General features: G+C 42.2%; 1 protein-coding gene across 5 annotated transcripts in view; it reads right to left on the bottom strand.

Annotated features, from left to right (window-relative positions):
* Ankrd42 (ankyrin repeat domain 42) overlaps positions 1 to 9,721 on the bottom strand; it is a 46,333-nt gene extending 36,612 nt beyond the window's left edge. For 2 of the 5 annotated variants that reach the window (XM_028873459.2, XM_028873461.2), the window contains exons 1-3: positions 8,728 to 9,720; positions 5,821 to 5,987; positions 1,520 to 1,627 (exon numbers count right to left, since the gene is read on the bottom strand). In XM_028873459.2, the coding sequence (XP_028729292.1) occupies positions 1,520 to 1,627; positions 5,821 to 5,987; positions 8,728 to 8,785 (333 nt within the window). In that variant the 5' untranslated portion in view covers positions 8,786 to 9,720. Of the gene's footprint in view, positions 1 to 1,519; positions 1,628 to 5,820; positions 5,988 to 8,727 lie in introns of all 5 variants that reach the window. The other 3 variants (XM_028873462.2, XM_028873463.2, XM_028873460.2) reach the window with 3 other exon arrangements.
* Between the last annotated feature and the right edge of the window lie 5,570 nt (positions 9,722 to 15,291).

The raw sequence follows: 15,291 nt of genomic DNA, 5'->3' as shown, positions 1-15,291 counted from the left end.
AGCATGTAATATATGATAGAACAATGAAAAAAAATTAGTGATCATCAGGTATGCTGGTGACTATAATCCTAGAACTTGGGAGGCTGAGGCAGGAGGATCACAAGTTCAAGCCCAGCCTGTCTTATACATCAAGACATTATCACTAAAATAAGCAAAGAAGCCAAGAACTGTGTCCTTATAAATTTGTTCAAATGCACAGTATGTACAATACCAAGAGTGAACCCCAGTGTAAATTATGGGTGTCAGGTAATTATGCTGTACCACTAGAGAACCACCAGCTGGAAAATCAATCTAACAATTTGAAATCTGTGTATCTTCTGCTCAATTTTGCTGACCCTACAACAGCTCCAAAGATTAAAATCTATTTTTACAAGTGAACTTTCAGTACCTTTTCCCTTATTTTGGCACTGAGGATTAGACCCAGAGCCTTGACCATGCTACCCCTGCATTGTACCATGCAGCTACACTCCCAACTCCCTCCTAGTCAATATTTTTTATTTTTTTCTCACTCAGCATTTCCATTTTTGTTTTTTTTTTGGTTTTTTTTTTTTTTTTTGGTTTTTTTTTCGAGACAGGGTTTCTCTGTGCAGTTTTGCGCCTTTCCTGGAGCTCACTTGGTAGCCCAGGCTGGCCTCGAACTCACAGAGATCCGCCTGGCTCTGCCTCCCGAGTGCTGGGATTAAAGGCGTGCGCCACCAACGCCCAGCTCAGCATTTCCATTTTTAATCAGCCTTTATTTACCAATACCTTAGCAAAGGATTACTCAGTCATAATTCCTACCAAGGGCTTTAAAAGAGAATAATCTTCATGACCTTGTCTAATCTAACTGGCCAATAACAGTCATAAATGATATACTGGGTACTTACTGTGTTTTAAGGATTATAATAATAATAATAATAATAATAATAATAATAAAACTTGTCAACCTAGGGAATCAGGACATTTGTAAGGATACATAGTCAACTACATAAAGAAGGCCTTGATGAGGAGCAAGCACACAGCACAGCACCAAAATACACAACATAAAAGCTCTAAGAAGGAAGAGACCACTGTGGGGCAGAAAAGAGAATCAGGGTGCAAGGAGTGGCTTGAGCTAATGCTTGTTGGAAGGAACACATCCGGCAAAGCTTCACTTGACCTAATTTCCCAAAAGTTACTACTGTATTTTCTCTTTCCTCTTACTGCCTACCTTCTCAAGTTAACACCCATAACTTTGAGAGCTAAGATTTGAACAGACTTACACAATGCAAACATCTGCACCACAGCAGCAAACTACCAACAAGAGTCTCTGGTCATGACTGTGATAGCACTCAAGACAACCCAACTACTTCAGAGACTAAAGAATCTACAGCCACATATCATTGATGTGGCTAGCTGTTGTCTGTCATTCTCTCTTTACAGCATATAACTGTACATGTTGGATCAAAAAGAATAAGAGTAAAATTCCAACAGAGCTATGATAAAGTAACTGAACTCACTGAATTAAAAGGGGAAAAAAAACAGTAACCAAAATCATTACCTGCATACAGGCATCCTGACCCCGGATTGCAGCTATGTGAGCTGCTGTCCATCCTCTTGCAGTTTTCTGTGTGGTATCAGCACCCTGCCAGAGTAGCCAGTGAAGGCACTAAGAGAATAACAGCATTAATGGGTGGTATGTTAGATACTTTCAGTATTTTTATAACTTTTCAAGTTAGTCTGTTTCATGAGATTCCCACTGTAACATGAAAAACAACATAGATGAGTGTAAGCCCAGTATAAGAAAATCAAAAGCACCAGGCAGTGGTGGTGCACGCCTTTAATCCCAGCACTCAGAAGGCAGAGCCAGGCAGATCTCTGTGAGTTCAAGACCAGCCTGGTCTACACAGCGAGATCCAGGACAGGCACTAAAACTATACTGAGAAACCCTGTCTGAAAAAAAAAAAAAGAAAAAGAAAGAAAGAAAATCAAAAGCACAAACACAGTGGCATAGCAACCAATATCTGGCTTCACTGTCAGGTAAGAGAAAGTAATAAAAACTATAGCAAACTGAAAGCCACATTCCTTGTCTACCAGGTACACTTGATACTAAGTTATAGACATTTCTTGCTGTGAGTGAAATAAATGCTGGTACAATAAATACACCACTTGGCTAATTTTGTACATGCCAAACAAAACCAATCTGTGAGTAAGTTTCCTCAAGAGCTGCCGATTTGCAGTCACTATTATCTTTTTTGTTCTCCTCTTCTAGAGCTAGAAAGATGGCTCAGCAGGACTTGCTGCTCTTCCTAGAGATAGGAGCTCAGTTCCCACCACCAATGTCAGGGAGCTCCCAACTGCCTCTAACTCCATCTCCACGAAAATCCAACACCCTCTTCTGGCCTCAGTCAGCACCTGCACTTACATGCTCCCCGCCCCCTGCCTGCGCGTGCGCGTGCACACACGGACACACACTCATATACCTAATTAAAATAAATCTTTTTTTTTAAGAGTTGTGATCTTGCAATGTTGTCCAAGATGGCCTTGAACTCCTGGATTCCAACGAATCCCTGCCTTATTCTTCTGAGTAGCTGGGAGTCCATAACTAGCACTTAACACTATGCCTAACTTCTACTACAAATCTTTAAATGGATCCAGAAACTTCTGTATCAAAACAAACACTGTTACTGCGAGAGTATCTCTAAAAATACCTATAATAGGTTTTTTTTTAAAGGAAGAACTAAAACCTGAGAGTTTTTAAACTAACCTACATCTCACCTTACTACTGCACCTAGACGTCTGTGCAGCATCTGGTGTTTAATCTTTAAATACTTAACTTCACACATTCTACTTCAAAGAAGCACTTTTCCTTTTAAAAGAATTGACTATCTTTGACTTATTCCCACATCCCTCATAACCTGCAATTTACTAAAAGACTTATCATTTAGGCATCATTTGTTGGCCACCAAAATTAATGACCAACAAAAAATTTTGTCATTTTTTAAATGTTTATTTAAATAAGCTTGGATGTTTAGGACACTGCCCTCTTTTTTATAGTTTTTTTAATTATATTTATTCATTATCTTGTCTGCATGATTCACACATGCCTACATAGGGAAGTCAAAGGACAACTTGTGAGAACTAGCTCTTTTCTTCCACCATGTGGGTTCCAGGGGTCAAACTCAGGTCGTCAAGTCTGGCAACAGGCACCTTTACTTGCTGAGCTCTTCCTAGTCGACTTTTTAAAGGAGCTCAACCTGACTAACCATCATTTATTCGACAAATATTTGTGGAGAAACAACTATGTGTCAGCACTGTTTAGGTCCTTGAAATTAAAGCCACTATAAACACTCACATGCTGCTTTAGCATTTCTCTTGAATAAATATGTAATAAAAGTGCTGTTACATAGGAGTAATGTATGTTTTACATCATAACAAAGTACCCAAATGTCTGCCAGAGTGTCTATTTTATTTTACCGTCTCACCATGCATGAGTGTTTCTGTTCTCCACATTCTTAGCCAAGGCATTGTCATTTGGGGATTTTTCACTTTCTCTTTCACTGTTACTATGTATATGTGGCTTCTCACTGTAATTTTAATTTGCGTTTCTCTGATGGCTAGTAAGGTTGAACTTCTTGGAAGGCTCAATAGCCGTCCAGCCCACACATTCTCTCTAAGAAAATGTCTAATAACTTTTGCACATTTATTTTCTTACTGTTCAGTTCTAAGTGTTCCTTATTTAAACTGGATATGATTTCTAGTCAACTATATGGTTTGTAAAGGTTCTGTCCTGCTTTTATATAAGTCTTACAAGTTTTATATTTAGTTACGATCTATTTTGGATAAATTCTATATGGAGCCTAGTATGGGTCAAGGTTCACATTCATTTCACATGAATGTCCAATTAGGACAACTAATAAAAATGTTATTTGGGGCTGGAGAGATGGCTCAGTGGTTAAGAGTACTGATTGCTCTTGCAAGAATCCAAGTTCAATTCCCAGCACCCACATGATGGTTCACAGCCATCCACAGTTCCAATACTAAGGAATCTAATGCTCTCTTCTGACCTCTGTGGGCACCAGGCACACACATGGTACACAGACATACATGCAGGCAAAGTACCTACACACTTAAAATAAAATCAATCTAAAAAAACAGTAATTATTAGAAAAAAAAGAAAAATGGACTGGGTTCAGTCCTCAGTCCCCATGCTGGGTGGCTCACACCTGCTCACACCTGCCTAGAACTCCAGTTCCAGGAGACCTCTTCTGGTCTCCTCAGACACATGCACATATGTGCACACTATCCACACATGTATACATACACATAAATAGAAAGATTTTTAAAGGAAACAGAAAGAAAAGCTACTGGATTTCAGTAAGAAAAGGAAAGGGTTTGTTTCTACCTGGGGCAATAGCTTTCCCTACCCACAGCTTCATAGTGCAGATCTACTTGGTTATATAGTTCCATTTTCCTATCAGAGGGTCATTTTCTTTAGACGTGAACAAAGTGAACACTAGACTCAAGCATATTGTAGAGAAAAATCCCAACCTCAGTAACCAACAACTTGGGAAAACCAGTATCAGAAATAGTGTGTCATGATTTCAGTCCTGCCGGGCGGTGGTGGCACACGCCTTTAATCCCAGCACTCGGGAGACAGAGGCAGGCAGATCTCTGTGAGTTCGAGGCCAGCCTGGTCTCCAAAGTGAGTTCCAGGAAAGGCGCAAAGCTACACAGAGAAACCCTGTCTCGAAAAACCAAAAAAAAAAAAAAAAAAAAAAAGATGATTTCAGTCCTTTATTCCCAGCATTCAGGAGGCAGAGGCAGGTAGATCTCTGAGTCTGAGGCCAGTTTGGTCTACATAGGAAGTTCCAGGACAGCCAGGGCTACACAGTGAGACCTTGCCTAAAACATAAGTAAATAAAATATCTTTTAAAAACTTTAAAAATGATTAAATGAAAGTAATCAATGAAGCTGAATGGGTACTGAAGGGGCACTAGCCAGCCTGAGCATGGCAAACATGGCTCTGGTAGGCCTTGCCCTTCTACCCCATTCCCTCTGCCTTGCTAAAACCCGTTAGATTACATTCCTAAAGCTAGTTGCCAAGGTCTAGTCCCTTATTTGGCCACTTCCTCCTCCTGAGGCTGACTACAAAGGTCCAGCTATCAAAATATTGAAGTCCAGTAATCAAAAGACTGATAAATGCCCACCCTGTGTAATACTTAACTTTCTGGAGAGGAATGATGCCTAAGAAATGTTCTTTGGGAATTTAAATTTTATGCAAAACATGAGCATGGGTTCATTGTCATGCTCTACAAGTTAGCCTCTCTGCTTGTCTTTAGAACCTAGTTACTGTATTGTAAAGAAGTACAAACTAGCTCCAGGAGAGAACTCAGCAAAACACCTACTTGGAAATGAAGTACTCAGTCTCTATCCCGCATCAACCACTAGCTATCTGAGTGAATGAGGCTTCAGGAGAGTCTAGCCTCAGCACACTAGTTCAGTACTGGAGATTGAACCTAGGGTCTCCTGTACCGGGGGCAGGTGCTCTATCGTTGCGCTATAGCCCCCGCTGTGGTCTTTCAGCCTTCTAACTAAACATTCCCAGACATTATGGAGCAAAGACAAGCTGTCACTGCAATTCAACCTCTTAGTTCACTCATGAGCATTAAAAATGGCTACTTCACAACACGGCATTTTCAGGTAATTTGTTAGGAAGCCCTACTAAAGATCACTCAAATAAAAAATTGAACTGAAAAGATTATTTTGAGTGTCATGCATGAAACCTTATCCCTGTATACTAAATTTATAAAACTATCATTATCAATTTATTTTAGTTTAACGGTAGTTATAGATTCTTACTTCCAAACTTCCAGAATGCGCTGCCCAATGTAAAGGGGTAAACTGATGGAGAACATCCACTTCATTAAGGTTGGCTCCGCGTGCCACTATGTCTGAAAGCTGCTTGACATCTCCAGCCCGTACTGCATCATGTATGCTACCAAAATGCACCTTCTTCCTGGAACCTACTGAAAAATCAAATTTCCTCAAATAAATTACAGAACTGTGGAAAAAAAAACTACAGCAATGAACCAAGAGAAAGCACATCACTTTAGCTTTCTGGAAAATGTACTACAAAATTTAGACTATTCTGAACTAGAGTAGTCTAAAACAAAAAAACAAATCACACAAACAGCCATGTTCCCAGAAAAAAAGTTTATGTGTATATGTGTTGGAGATAGATAAGACAGACAGTTTTGTGACTAAGGAAAGATAATAGCTAATATAAGCATACCACCTTGAAACATGAGAAATCCCAGTTGCCCTAGTATATACCTCAAGAATAAGACCTACATGAAACAATCACTAAGCACTGTTTATATAAACTAAAAATTGAAACCAACTAAGTATATCTTAATCAGACTTCAGGTTCTAGTTCTGAGCTATACAGCATGACCACTGACCCACCACCCTTCCAACAAAGGAACTGAATATATTAACTGAAAAATTAAACACAGTCATGGTGGTGAGTGCCTTTAATCTCAACACTTAGAAGGCAGAGGCAGGCAGATCTCTATAATTTTAAGGCCAGCTTGGTCTACACAGTGAGTTCCAAACCAGCCAAGGCTACATAATCAGACACCATCTCAAAAAAAGAAAAAGAAGGAAGGAAAGAAGGGAGGGAGGGAGGAAGGGAGGGAGGGAGGGAGGGAGGAGGGAGGAAGCAAGGAAGGAAAGAAGGAAGGAAGGAAGGGAGGGAGGGAGGGAGGGAGGGACAACTAAGTCTCAGGAAAAACTGGTATCCTAAATCTAGAGAAACAAGCATATACTGAGAAATATAATTGAGTTCAGCTTACAAATATTGCTAGAAGTCAAAAACTGCTAGAAACACTTAAATGATAATTCTGATGACTTGCCCAGGCTCAGTATCATAGTTAGGGTTCCTATTACTGTGATGAAATACCATAAGCAAAAGCGACCTGGGGGGCTGATCGCAGTCCTCGGGGAGGATTTGCCCTGGAGGAGGTGGGAATGGGGGGTGGGCTAGGGGTAAGGGGAGGGGGTGGGAGGGGGGAGAATAGGGGAACCTGTGGCTTATATGTAGAACTGAATGGTATTGTAAAATTTAAAAAAAAAAAAAAAAAAAAAAAAGCGACCTGGGGAGGAAAGGATTTATTTCAGTTTACACGTCCCAATCACAATCCACCATAAAGGGACATCCTTCTCAGACAAAAAGAAGCTGAGCTGCAAAGAACTGGCACCTGCACAAGAACACAACAGAACAAAGATGAGTTGGAGAAGAGTGAGTATATGATCCCGGCTATGGGTACCAAGAAATGCAACTAAGGTTGAGAAACCTGGGTGGATGAGCATCTGCGGAGGAAAAGCACATAGAGTCGTCCTTTCCTATATGTGTATGGTACTGTGCCTTTGTGCTATGACAGCAGTTACATGGTTCTTGCAATAGGCAGTCTGCAACTACGGCTGAGCCATCAGGATAAAGAGTGTCTGTGGGAGAAACCCTACGACTGCAGTCTTTGTCTACATGGTATGGGACAGCAAACTTGCTTGATGAGGGACATGGAGATGCTCTAAAAACAGTTAAGGTTCAGAGGAAATTTTGGCTTTTCTAGATGGACATGATGTTCCTGTCAAACTGCCCTATAAACACCAGTTTATGCCCATAGATCACTGTTGTTGTCCGCCTCAACTCATAACCACTGGTAAAGCTCAACAGGCAACTGTTACTGTGGCATGGTGACCTATTTCTTAATCAGAGGTAAACATCTAACAGTCAACTCTTCTAAGGCTCAAGGTTCATAGGAAAGAGAATACAGAAAGAACATAAGAAACTGAGGAAGAAGTGAAAGGCCTGAAAGATTCCATCCTACAGGAAGCTCCTTGAGCAGGAGGTACACAACTCAAAATAGCTTTGGGAAGTCCCTGAAACTGACCAGACTCACTAGGCCTCTCCCTGATAGAATAAACAATAAAAGCTGAGAGTCCCTCTCAAAGGAAGCTGAGCTGCAAAGAAGATTCTCAATATGAGCTGCAAAAAGACTCTAAGAGGAAAAAAAAACTGCAAAGACTCTGTCTGAGACCTGGAAGAAGTTCAGTCCAGAGTCTCTTGGAAATGACACTCTCAACCTGTTGAGCTGCCTGCAGGCTGTGCAGAGTGCTCCAGGTTTCCCAGCTTTTGTGAGCTATCACCCGTGCTGGGTGGGCCTTGGTGATGCAGCTGTCTTTGAGTCATTTCTGCTCCTGTAACTTCTCACCCATATTCCTGTAAGTAACCCAGAAAAACTCATTAGTTCACCAAGTTGGAGTTTGGTGCTATCCAGCACTGTGGTCTGTTATGGGCTCCCTCTCTGGGGTCAGTAGACATGTGTGTTGTGTATCCCCAGGAAAAGTTTTGCCACACAACACCCATCCTCACCAAAAGGAGGAGGAAAAAGAAAAAGCCTTAAAGGGAGCTCCATCAGAATGAAAATTAGAAAAACATAGATCTAAATTACCGCAGAAAAGAACTTACAAATATCCATAATATTTAACAAATGATGTTTGATCTGAGAAAGATGTCCGACAGACAAATGATGGAGATATAAAAGGGAAGGCTCAATAAGGGAATGTAGGCAATTGGTGAAAATAAAGGGCAAAGGAAAGTGACAACAGAGTACGAAAATGCCCACAGGGGCTCAGGCTGACGCCCCTGAAATAGGAAAAGTGTTGTGGCCTAGACAGGGATGACAACAGAAGAATGTGACTCACGTGAGTCTGCAGTCTCCCTAGAGGACTTGGAGGGGCCTGAATTGGACACACCAGGCATGGTCCGGTCCTTCGCCCTCGGACTTGGACTCTGGGGAGGAGTGGAGCCCAGGCCCCTGCTGCTGCGTCGGTCTTCACTTGCTCCCACGCACGGGCCACTGCTGCTGCAGCTACTGGTTTCCTCGTCGCTGGCGCGGGGCCCACGATCCTCCCTTCTCTCCCAAGAGCCCCTGAAGTGGGAACCTTCTTCGCTTTCTCTCTCCCAGAAGCCACTGAGGCGGCGGCGGCTGGCGTCTTCGCTGATGCTCACCCTGGAGGAGTTGCTGGCCTCATAGCCCCGGTCATCACTTAGTCCTCCACAAGAACTACTGGGGCACTGACTGCCATCGACACTTGCTCCTTCACAGGAACCGCTGCGGCCGTCACTGCCTCTGTCCCCCGAGTCGGGGGTTCGGGGCCCTCGGGCTTCAGGGATGCCCACCCAGGCGTCTTCGCTGACAGCTCCCCTCGGGTCGCAGGGATGGGGGTCCGCGTCGCTGCTGCACTGGCCGCCGTCGCCCCTCACAGCCACCCATGGGCTGCTCTGCCGGTGGCCATCGTGTCCCCTGACTCTCTCCTGGGAGACACTGCGGTGCTGGCCTAGGTCTTCACTGACTCTTCTCGAGTCCCTGCGGGAAAAGCCGCCGTCCTCACCTACTCTTCCGGAGATCCTGGAGCGGCGGTCACCTTCTTCGCGGTTTCTTTCTCTGGGGTTGAGGCGACAGGATCCCTGCTCTTCCACGACCCTCTCCCTGGACCCGGCGCCTAGGTAGCCGTGCGAGCCGCGGATCGCACATGCGCGGCGGCTGGCGCGGAGGCCGCCGTCTTCGATCTCCTGTACCCGCGGGTGGCTGTGGCGGAGGCCGCCGTCCGCGGGAACGCTCTCCTCAGAGTCGTTTTCCAGCGTCTCAGTGCCTGCAGCCTGGTGGGAGTGGTGGCGGAGCCGTCGCCTTGGAAACAAGTACACTTCCGGCGTGTGGTCACTTCCGTATCCCTTATGGTGGCGTCACTTCCTGCTTCCTTCCTTTCACCTTTTTCGAGGCTTCGCCTGAGGAACGCCGCGGGACGCTGGTGCCGAGTGGGTTTCGGTGGGTTTTTGTTTCATTTTGTTTTGTTTTGTTTGCTCAGTCTCACGAGCGCCTGTGGAGAGCAGCCTCTGGAACACCCCGTCGTGGATCTCGCCCCCAAATGGAGGTCTCAAGACTGCGGTTCGCCTAGCTGACCTGTCTGCCGCGCCGGAGGGGCCTTTTCGTCCTTGGCAAGCCTGGTATACTATTTCAGTGTTGGTTTGAAAGAAAATCTATTTTTACCCTATGGCTTCGCAGGTAGAGAAAAATACCTAAAGGGGGCGGCAGGAGGTGCAGTCCCTGTCATTGTTGAGAGCTTGCTTCGTGTCGGGCTCTTGGATGTTCGCTTGTTAGGTGTTATCCCCGGTGTACAGGTCGGCACTCAAGATGCCAGTCATTTGCTAAAGCCAAACAGCAGGTAAGTTCTAGAAACACCAACCGTTGGGCAAAAGACGACTCCAGTCCTACTTCAAATGCAAGGTTTTTTTCACTGTAACATTATTTTTAGCTGAACCAAACCTTTCCAACAACGTTGCTCAACATGCATTCTTCCACTTCATTTTTACGAATGTATGCGTCGAGTTTTGTGCTAGCCGCTGAGAACGCAAAAATTATGAGCATCGTCCATATTGCTTGCACTTACTTCTCAGTTCGATTTTTTTTTGGGGGGGGGGGTATACTTGCCTTACCATACATGCATTCTCCCGTCAAGAGTAATGACTTGGGGTCCTCTAAACAAACTTTCTCATTTCTCTGTCTCTGATTATGTTATTTGCCCTCCAGAAACTACACTACTGCCCTCTCCATGGTTATGTTCTCTGAACACATTTGGGAAATTCCTGACCATATACCTTCTCCCTTGAGGTAAATTGATTTTCTTTAACATAGCTTTTTAAGTAGTAATGACTGACATTTCTTGAGTTTATATGACCAAACATTGTTTTCAGTGCTTTGTTGTTTTCAGTACTTTGTATTAGTTTTTTATTACTAAAACCCTGACTGAGTATTTTTTTCATTCTACATATTTTAAAAAGCATCAAAGTTAAGTAGTTAGGTAGTAAATACCTGCATTAGGATTCCTAGCACATCCTTGGTTTTTTTTATTTGTTTTTGTACATTCCCCTCAAAACCTGATTTCCCAAAGCCTTTATTAGATCATACCACACATTGTAATCACCTACTTAACATTTGATTTTTTACCCCCTCCCTAGGGAGGTGAACATTATGGAAGGTAAGCATCTTATCTTCAACATCTGGGTGTTCCTGGCCTCTAGAATATTTAGCTACTGTGTTGTTGAATGTATAGGTTGATCTGATTGTCAGGTGAGTGAACTGATAGGCTACAAACAAAGTATTTTTACTGTTGAAAGGGGAAATGGGATTAGTCATTCCAGTCTAATTAGTTTTTTCTTTTTAGAACTGGAGCAGTTGAGACCTTTTGTGGGTCAAGAATTTATTGAGTTAAATATGTGAAACCAATGCATATGACAACTGATTTGCAAATAATTTTAAACCTAATCTGTATTGTGTTTATTTTTTACAGATGAAGAAACAGGTCACATTTGATCAGGATGGCATTAGTAAGAGTGATTTGGAACCTACTATGACTAAACTAACAGTGCTTATAGCTACTTCCAACAGGAAAGGCTCAGTTTCTGGGCTATACTTTATAGAATAGATAAGCCTACACAATGGACCCAGCAAATCTGAGAAAGAAGAAAAAACAGTATTGGAAACAAGAGGAGCAAGGTATATAGAGGTTTTTAAAAAAAAAAAAAAAAAGATTTTTTTTTTTTTAAAGATTATTTATTTATATAGAAGAGAATATCAGATCTCATTACAGATGGTTGTGAACCACCATTTGGGTGCTGGGAACTGAACTCAGGACCTCTGGAAGAGCAGCCAGTGCTCTTAACCTCTGAGCCATCTCTCCAGCCCCCCAAAAATAAATTCTTTTATAAAACCTACACTAATAATTTGGAAAATTGACTTGGATAATTTAGGAAAATACAAATATCCAAAAGTTGGCTCAAGAAGTATATAATCATAAAAGAATACCCCAAAGTAATCTATCCTTGGGAAATATCACCAGAGGAAAAGTAGGCCAGAATACTTGCCAAATATGAAGCAAATATAACCATAATTCAAAAACTTAAATATAAATTACCTATGAAGCAGTGACTATGTAAGTCTTGCAAATACCTTGCTCAGATAGATAACCATAGTCACTGTAACACTTTACAGTTCATTAGAATGAGGAAGGTCCATAAAGAACAGCTGAGTAAGTTTTACTATGTCTATAAGATAGTGTACAGAGAGAAGATGAGTCAGCCTGTAACCGGGATTGAATCCTGAAAACCCACATAATGGTGGGAGAGAACTGACTGCTGCAAGTTGCTGTCTCACGTGTGCACCCATTCTTACATGATGTAAACACATACTCAGCATGATTTTTTTTATTAAGGATAGAAAATACAAATAATAGTGATAGACATGCAGTCTACAGGCATTAATTCATGTGGTTATAATGCAATGGAGAAAAAAAGAAAATGAATGTAATCTCACTTCAATCTTAAGTGAATTTTAAGTTTGGAAAGAGTCTATACCAAATTAAGTGATTACATTGTAGACCACAAAAAAGGAGGCATGAAAGAAGACATTTTTATACTTATTTTTTAAATCTTTATTATAAAATAAGCAAACACGCCAGGCAGCCATGGCACACACCTTTAATCACAGCACTTTAGAGGTAGAGGCAGGCGGATCTCTGTGAGTTCGAGGCCAGCCTGGTCTGCAGAGTGAGTTCCAGGACAGGCTCCAGAGCTGCACAGAGAAACCCTGTCTCTGAAAAAAACCAAAAAAAAAAAAAAAAGAAAAAGAAAATTAAAAACATGAACTGTCCTATAAATCGGAAAATAGTTTTAAAAGTAATGGTCCACAATTAAGCTAAGGAAAAATACACTGGTTTTGGCTAAGTCATTGATACAGCAGTTTTTTGGTTTTTTTTTGGGGGGGGGGGTTTGGGGGTTTTTTTTTGGGGGGGTTTTCGAGACAGGGTTTCTCTGCGTAGTTTTGCGCCTTTCCTGGAGCTCACTTGGTAGCCCAGGCTGGCCCTCGAACTCAGCGATCCGCCTGGCTCTGCCTCCCGAGTGCTGGGATTAAAGGCATGCGCCACCACCGCCCGGCTGATACAGCAGTTTTAATAAAACTATCAAGATATGGGATTGCATAGATTTCAAGGTAAGTTGACAGTAAAAGCAGTTTCTCAATTGAAGCAAGGCAGATTCATACTGGAGTGGACATATCAACATTCCAGAGATTAGGAATTGTTTTCAGATAGGAAACTATACTTCTAGTTAGTAATGGTTAGTTGTCCACACCTAGTTTGTTTTTAACTGGTCTCTTTTTTTAAAACTTTTTATTTGTATGTGATTTTTGTCTGTGCATCACAGTGTGCTTGGTGCCCCCATAGACCAGAGGAAACAATTGAAACCCTGGGGTCTGGAGTTAAGGTTGTGAGCTACCATAGTGGTGCTGGGATTCCAATGAATCCTCAGGAAGAGCAGCCAGTGTTTTTAACTGCTGAGCCATCTCTTGCTCCTACCTCTGTTTTTCTAACATGAGATGATGAGACAAGTGATCTCCCATAAATCAGCTCTAGGCATTATGAGTGGGGCCAGCTTAGGGCAACTATTTCTATACCTTTGTCCTATATACTCCATAAACTTGTTTCTTTTAAAAATAAGACAGTTTCACTATTTTGCCCAAACTCCCTGGGCTCAAGTAATTTTCTTGTCTCAATCTCCCAAGTAGCTAGGACCATGCCATTGCACCCTGTTCTGCCCATGCATTCAAGACACACCACTACCTTTGATGCCCTCTACCATGTCCTTACCTTGGACATCCTATAGATAATTTTTGACTCTTGGTTTACTGTTTGCTGAAGAACATTCTACCTCAAGGAACTGGCCCTGTTTTGAATTAGAGAACTTCTACCATCATACAAATTTAGGCCACCTTTTTTTCCCTTAATTTTATTTCTGTGGGTAGAGGATCACACATGCTACAGTGGAAGTCAGAACGACATGGTCCTTTGGTACCTAGCTCCTACGACTTGGCAGTCAGTACCTTTACCAAATGCTGATCATCTCGCTGGCCCACAAATTGAAGCTTTTCTTGACAACAGCCTTATAATTTTTCATTCCTCTCGTTGCACATTTTCTGATTTTATAGCTCAAACATGGGGCCTTTCACATAAGGAAATGTTCTACCACTGTATAGCCTCAGCACCTATCTAATATAGGGCCTATGGAGTCTAGACTGACCTTTAACTTTTGAATTTCCTGCCTGTCTTAGAAGGACTGGGATTACACCACACCTGGTCATTTTATCTTTTTGAAGGCATATTTAGACACCTTAGAATTTCCTGAACAATTTTTATTGATCTCTTAATGTACTTTTTGATACAACTATAATGTCGGGCACTGAGAAATTAAGTAGAATATAATTCTTTTTAAGCCATTCACTATTTATATAGTCCTTCCCAACATAATTTAGCTTGATTTTTTATTTTCCAGAACATCTAAGTTCAAAAGTTTTACATTGGGAAAAATTACATTGTAAAATCAACCTGAAATCTCACTTTAGAAGACAAACTTTTGGTTTCAAGACAGGGTTTCTTTGTGTTCTAGTGCCTGTCCTGGATCTCGTTCTGTAGACCAGGGTGGCCTCGAACTCACAGAGATCTACCTGGCTCTGCTTCCGCATGCTGGGATTAAAGGCGTACGCTGCCACTGTCCAGGTGACAAACTATTTTAATGTGGACTCAAAATTTTCATCTTTATCAGGATTTTATGTGTGAGTGCATGCGTGCGTGCGTGTGCATGCGTGCGTGTGCGCGCGCGCCTGGTGCCTGCAGAGGCCAAAGAATCATCCCCAGATACTGGAAGTTGTGATCCTCTCATTGAGGGTGCTGGGATATGAACCCAGGTTCTCTGTAAGAGCACCAAGTGCTCTTAATTGCTAAACTATCTCTAATCCCCCCAAAACTAACTTTTAATTCAGAAGATGTCTTCTGAAGCTTTAGTTTGTATTGTGGTACTTTGCAGTGCAGTTGATACTTTTTGTTTGTTTTGTTTTGTTTTTCAGGGCAGGGGTTCTCTGTGTAGCTTTGGTGCCTGTCCTAGATCTTGTTCTGGAGACTAGGCTGGCCTCAAATTCAGAGATCCGCCTGCCTCTGCCTCCCGAGTGCTGGGATTAAAGGCGTGCGTCACCACCACCCAGCTGTAGTTGATATTTCTATCTCCAGAGCTGTGGGTAGACATTTTCCATCTTTGGAACTGAAGTCTAATTCTGTTCATTTCTAGGATGGTTAGCTGTTCATAGTATACTTGGAGGTTCTTATCAGGTGGTCTTGATTAAGACCCACTAAGTCACAGTTGGCCTCTTACAAGGAGAAAGT

Source organism: Peromyscus leucopus, chromosome 1 (genome assembly GCF_004664715.2).
Source record: "Peromyscus leucopus breed LL Stock chromosome 1, UCI_PerLeu_2.1, whole genome shotgun sequence".
NCBI lineage: Eukaryota > Metazoa > Chordata > Mammalia > Rodentia > Cricetidae > Peromyscus > Peromyscus leucopus.
The sequence above is the reverse complement of the archived record's forward strand: the minus strand, read 5'-3'. Positions and strand labels throughout refer to the sequence as shown.